Source organism: Solanum lycopersicum, chromosome 11 (genome assembly GCF_036512215.1).
Source record: "Solanum lycopersicum chromosome 11, SLM_r2.1".
Lineage (NCBI taxonomy): Eukaryota > Viridiplantae > Streptophyta > Magnoliopsida > Solanales > Solanaceae > Solanum > Solanum lycopersicum.
Window position 1 is genome coordinate 15811966 of NC_090810.1, and position 6810 is coordinate 15818775.

Sequence of the window (6810 nt, forward strand, 5' to 3'; positions counted from 1 at the left end):
TGCTTCTTTTTTTTTCCTTTCTCGAATCACCATAAAGAAAAATTATAATAAATAAAAATAATACTAATATTAGTAACACCATTTTTTCCCCAACTTTTTAAGCCACCAAAAATTCACCATTGTTCCTTCAAAGTAATACAATTATCTATTTATCCTTGCCAACTCATTATTCCACTATAGTCATTAATAAAGAATAATTTGGCACACAACATGATACTTTGTAACAATTTCAAGGGATAATTCATTATTTATTTATTTTTCTACTTAATATAATAGTAATATGTATACATATATGCAGCCACCATTTCAAACAAACATATTTAAAGTTATGCTTAAGGTTACGTGGAACGATGATGCCGCTTCTGTATTCTTCCTGTTTTCTGACTCTCTCTATTTTTTTTCAAATTTAATTGTTTATTAAAACTGACAAACCCACTAACTTATTTTTAATACGTGGGCTTAGTGGTAAAAAATTTTCTATAAATTATCACTTAAACCCATTAACTATCAGTTAAGTCATTTATATATAATTACTCATTAATTAATCCACTCAAGTTATACGGATATTTAAATCACCAAAAATGACCTTCTGGGTCATCACATTATCCACCACTAAAAATCATGTTCGTCCTCGAACACAAAGTAAAAGAAAGTACCTGAAGTTTAAAAAAGCTGAGGGTATCTGGCACGCATGTCAGACTCTATCTCCCAAGTTGCCTCTTCCACCGTTCGGTGCTTCCACTGCACTTTTACTGAAGCAATCTCCTTGGTCCTAAGCTTTCGAATCTGCCTATCCAAAATAACTATAGGCTCCTCCTCAAATGTCATGTCTGAACAAAACTCCACAGAATCAAGTGAAAGCACATGAGATTCATCCGGAATATACTTCCGAAGCATAGAGACATGAAATACAGGATGAACTACCGATAAACTGGGTGGCAAGGGCCAACTTATAGGCCACCTCTCCCACTCGGCTCAAAATCTCAAATGGTCCAATGAATCTAGGGCTTAGCTTGCCCTTCTTTCCGAACCTCATCATACCCTTCATTGGTGATACTCGGAGCCAAACATGATCACCCTACATAAACACTAAGTCTCTAACTCTCCGGTCTGCATAACTCTTCTGTCGACTCTGGGCTGTCAACAATCTATACTAAATCATACGGACTTGCTCCATAGCATCTCGAATCAAGTTTGTATCCAAAGAGTCCATCTCCACCGAATCAAACCAACCAATCGGAGATATACACCGCTTACCATACAACGCCTCAAATGGGGCCATCTGGATACTAGAGTGATAACTGTTATTATAGGCAAACTCTGCTAAGGGTAAATGTCGATCCCATCTAGCTCCGAAATCGATCACACACGCCCGGAGCATGTCCTCCAACACATGAATCGTCCGCTCGGACTGACCATCTGTCTGAGGGTGAAAAGTTGTACTCATATCTAACTGAGTATAAAGACCATGCTGTAATGCCTTCCAGAAGTGAGAAGTAAATAATGAACCTCGATCTTATATAATAGAGATAGGAACCCCATGTAGTCGCACGATCTGACTTATATATAACTCGGCTAAATTTTCTGCCGTATACTTCACCCAAACCAAAATGAAATGTGCAGACTTGGTCAGCCTATCAACAACAACCCAAATAGAGTCATAACCACACACTGTGGTAGGAAAACCCACAACAAAGTCCATATAATCCTCTCCCACTTCCAAGTAGGAATAGGCATTCTCTAAGATACACCCCCGGGCCGTTGGTGCTCACACTTGACCTGCTGGCAAGTCAAACACCTCGAAACAAAGTCTAAAATATCTCTCTTCATCCCACACCACCAGTAATGCTGACTCGAATCATGATACATCTTCACCGCTCCCGGGTGGATGGAATACCGAGAACAATGGGCCTCCTCAAGAATCAATCTAATCAAATCGCCTGTCTTGGGCACATAAATCCTGCCTCCGATTCTGAAGACACCATCAGAATTAAGGACAGCCTCCTTAGCTTCTCCTCTCAATACTTAGTCTCGAATGGGACATAACTTTTCATCATTAAACTAGTGTGCACGGATCTGCTCGACTAAAGAAGACCGAGCCTCAATAAAAGCAATCATCCCATCACTCTCTTCTGAAATCTGCATTCGGATAAGACTGTTAGCTAACATCTCTAGCCAATGGTCTCTCCTCAATACTAAGAGATGCAAGACTCCCCATGCTAGGAGTCTTCCTACTCAAAGCATCAGCCACAACATTGGCCTTCCCCCGATGATACAGAATTGTCACAACATAGTCCTTCAGCAACTCAAGCCATCTCCGCTGCCGCAAGTTAAAATCCCTCTCACTAAAGAAATACTGAAGACTCCTGCGATCAGTGAAGATCTCACAATGCACTCCAAACAAATAATGACGCCATAACTTAAGTACAAATACCACAACCGCCAACTCCAAGTCATGAGTAGGGTAGTTCTTCTCATGGGACTTCAATTGCCTAGAAGCATAAGCAATCACTTTCCCCTTCTGCATCAACACACCACCTAATCCAACTCCTGAAGCATCACAATACACTGTAAAGTCTACACCCTCCTCAGGTAGAGTCAATACAGGAGATGAAGTCAACAAAGTCTTGAGTTTTTGAAAGCTCTGCTCACACTCATCAGACCACTGAAAATGCACATCCTGTCGAGTCAATCTAGTTAATCGAGCTGTAATAGTAGAAAAACTATGAACAAATCGTCGATAATAACCTGCCAATCCCACAAAGTCCGAATCTCATTAGGTGAAGTAGGTTGTGTCCAGCCTCGAACTGCCTCAATCTTGGCCGGATATACTGTAATACCCTCCTTAGACACCACATGTCCCAAGAATGTCACAGAAGTACGCCAAAAGTCACACTTTGAGAACTTGGCATACAACTTCTTTTCTCTCAACCTCTGAAGTACAATCATCAGGTGTCGGACATGGTCCTCCTTAGTCTTGGAGTAAAACAAGAAGTCATCGATGAAAACAATCACAAAAGAATGAACGTATGGTCGAAATACCCCAGTCATCAACTCCATGAAAGCTTCAGGGGCATTAATCAATCCGAAGGACATCACTAGGAACTCATAATGCCCATACCGAGTCCGAAAAGCTGTCTTAGGGATATCTGATGCTCTAATCTTCAACTGGTGATACCCAGACCTCAAATCAATCTTAGAGAACAATGATGCTCCCTGTAACAGATCAAATAAGTCATCAATACGCGGAAGAGGATACTTATTCTTCACTGTTACCTTGTTCAACTGTTTATAATCAATACACATTCTGATAGCCCCATCCTTCTTCTTCACAAATAATACAGGGGCACCCCAAGGTGATACACTAGGGCGAATAAAACCCTTACTCAATAAGTCCTGCAATTGATCGTTCAATTCTTTCAACTCAGCTGGGGCCATACGATATGGAGGTATAGAAATAGGCTTAGTGCCCGCTCCAAATCAATAGAAAAATTGATATCCCTATCGGGAGGAACACCTGGAAGATTAGAAGGAAATACATTGAGAAACTCCTGAACCACAGGAACAGAGTCCATGGGAGGTAGTTCAACACTAGTATCCCAAATAAACGCTAAGTAAGACAAACACCCCTTCTCCACCAATCTCTGAGCACAGATAAAAGAGATAACCTTGCTAGGATAAGAACCACTAACACTCTTCCACTCAACCTTCGGAACACCAGGCATTGCTAAAGTCACAGTCTTAGCATTACAATTAAGCACAACATGATAAGGAGAAAGCCAGTCCATACCCAAGATAACATCAAAGTCTACCATCCCAGAATGATTAAGTCCACCCAAGTGTCATGCCCAGCCAAAGAAACAAGAAAGGATCGATACACTTGATCCACCACTAAGGGCTTACCCACGGGTGTAGAAACACGAATTGGTACAATCATGCTATCACATATCATATCAAATTTAGTAGCAAACTACGTAGACACATAAGAGAATGTAGAACCTGGATCAAACAACACAGACGCAGGTCGATGGCATACTGGGATGATACCTGTAATAACGTCATCAGAGGTCTCCGCCTCAGGTCTCTTAAGGAAAGCATAACATGTGGCCTCCTCGTCCACCTCCAGCCGGGGTGGTACCTCTACCCCCACTCTGCTGAGCTACAACACCACTACTAGAAACTCTATCACCTCTGCCTGAATGAACTCTGCCATGACCTCTACCCTCTGGTGCTGGTGGTCTAGTCTGGAATGAAGAATTAGGTCGAGGCCCACCACGACCTCTTTGAGAAGTACACTGCCGCATTAGATGATCGGCATCTGCACAAGTAAAACAAAATCTCTGACCTAGGAACTGCTGTGTGAACCCTGAAAACCCACTATAATTACCTCGCTTGTAGGTCGCTGCTATGAACAGTACGAGCCCTGACCCAGGCTATAAGAACCCCTAGATGTCTGGCTACCCTCAAATGTCGGCATAGATGCATGAATAGGTCCCCGCTGCTGAAAAGAACCACTCACTCTGTGTGATTCCCTGCCTCCAAATGAGGCACCATGAAACTGACCTGATATACGGGCCCTTTTAGGGTCCCCAAACTCCTCTCTCTCCATCAATTCTGCCTCTTTGGCGGCGCTCATAATGGACTGGAAATAAGCCCCCTCCCTAGATGTCCGCAACACAGCTGACCTAATAGAGAAAGTCAATCCCCTCACAAATCTGCGGATCATCTCTGTCTCATTTGGAATAATGGCCAACGCACGCCTAGACAACTGGCAAACACGCGCCTCATACTCAGTAACTGATAAACCATCCTGGCTCAGACTCTCAAACCTCAAGCGACTCTCCTCTCTCACGCTCCAAGGGATAAACAATCTTGGAATGCACTAGCACACTGCTCCCAAGTAATTGGAGGAGATCCAACTGGAAAAACCCCCGAATAAGTCCTCCACCAGTCTCTCTCCACGAAGCTGGAGTGTAGCATATAGAACCCCATGTGACTCAGCTAATCCAACCATATCTAGTAACTCTCGGCAAGTAGTTAGAAAGTCATGAACGTTCTCGCTCTTCCCACCCTGAAACTGAGGTGGGTCCATCTTTCGAAATCTCTCATACCTACGCTGCTCATCCTCTGTCAGAACAACCATGGGTGCAACTTGACCCCTAACTGCTAGTGCAACATCATTCTGAACCGCGGTATCTACTGGTAGTTGCCCCTATCGCATCCTGAACAACTGGAGCTGGTTTCTACTCTTGGGTCTGAACTCCCTCTCTAGTACGAGAGTCATGTGGTGTGGTAGTCGCACCACCACCCTGAGAAAATCCCTCTAGCACACTTAACACCCTCAATAGTGTATCCTTAAGCAAAGGTGTGACTACATGATCTGGAGGAACCTGATCCTCTCTGCCATCAATCTGACGTTCTGTAGAGACCTCTCTAGGACGACCTCTCACTGACGCTTCTCCACGTCCACGACCTATGGCTGCTGTCGTACTACTAGCATGACCTCTAGCTCGAGATCTACCCCTACCCCTAGCTGGGGCCTCAACAACTGCCTCGGGAAGTGCCTCCCATCTTCACCAGTAACATTAGTTCTAGTCCTCGTACAACAACTCGGTACTAATGAAGGTAACTATGCACGATGAGAAAGAATGAACAAAAGGAAGTTTCCTAGTAATCTTTATAGTCTCTCAAAGATGAATACAGACGTCTCTGTACTGATCCTTGAGACTCTACGTAGACTTGGCTTGTATACATGTGAGACCTATGAACTTGGGCTCTGATACCTTTTTGTCACGACCGAAAAATGGATGTGATGGCACTCGTCCTATCCCACCAAGACAAGTCAGCCTAACCCCATAATTTTGATAAAATGCAGAAATAATACCAAAGTCTGATAACGATTACTAATACAGAAACAATTAAACTTAATTCAATTCCCAAGACCTAGTAGTCACGTGTACACGCCTCTAATGTAAATACTAGAATTGAAATAAAGATACGATTCTAACATGAAGTTGTCTTTCAAGTAAAAACAAAGTCATAAACTGGAGTAGGAAAGTTCTCTAAGATGACAAGCAGCTACCTCAAAATCCTCCACAAGATGCCTCAGAAACGAACAGAATGGAAGGTATCCCAAAAATTCGGGCTCGTAACCTACAAAAAATTTGTAGAAGCAAGGGGTGAGTACCAAACCACGCGGTACCCAACAAGCAAACCTCTAAACACAAGTTAAGGGAATAAAATACGGGTATACCTTACACCCTTTCTGAACCTCCACACTACAAATAGCTCACAGTTTACCAAACACACAACTCAATAACCACACTCTATTAGTTTACATATTCTCAATAACAACTCAATATTCAACAGTCACAATTTTCACAGAGAAATACTAACACGATCAGCAAACCACGTATTCAAGTTCATCAATAATAAAGATGTGTAATGCCATGAGATGCAATGTCAAGTATAGTGATGCATGTCTTCCCTAACGATACACACCCGTTGTCTCTCAGTCCGGGATCCACGGGGTACATATTTGTCCATGCATCTGTCACGGCGCACGACACGACCCTCGATAATAGTAACCATCGCGGCGCACGATACGTCCCTCGAAATATAATATCCATCGCGGCGTGCGATACGACCCTCGAAATGGTACATTCTCTTACCACAAGCATGTCTTAGATACAGTGCAAATGACATGCTCAAATGAAAATGAGGAGATAACCATTTTGATAACAAAGTACAATTTATAACAAGGAATATAACACCAACAAATAAGCAACAAGTCTCTAAGTCATTCTCAAA

General features: G+C 42.7%; 1 protein-coding gene across 1 annotated transcript; it reads right to left on the reverse strand.

Annotated features, from left to right (window-relative positions):
• Nucleotides 1-663: 663 nt before the first annotated feature.
• LOC138339271 (uncharacterized) lies at nucleotides 664-6536 on the reverse strand. Its single transcript, XM_069290858.1, has 13 exons — nucleotides 6502-6536; nucleotides 5391-5571; nucleotides 4892-5212; nucleotides 4429-4768; nucleotides 4139-4318; nucleotides 4037-4047; nucleotides 3540-3644; nucleotides 2749-3216; nucleotides 2568-2665; nucleotides 2168-2366; nucleotides 1169-1453; nucleotides 913-1078; nucleotides 664-830 (listed from the first exon to the last, which is right to left on the reverse strand). Exons 1-13 carry the CDS (start codon nucleotides 6534-6536, stop codon nucleotides 664-666), a joined length of 2556 nt encoding a protein of 851 aa, XP_069146959.1.
• Nucleotides 6537-6810: the final 274 nt, after the last annotated feature.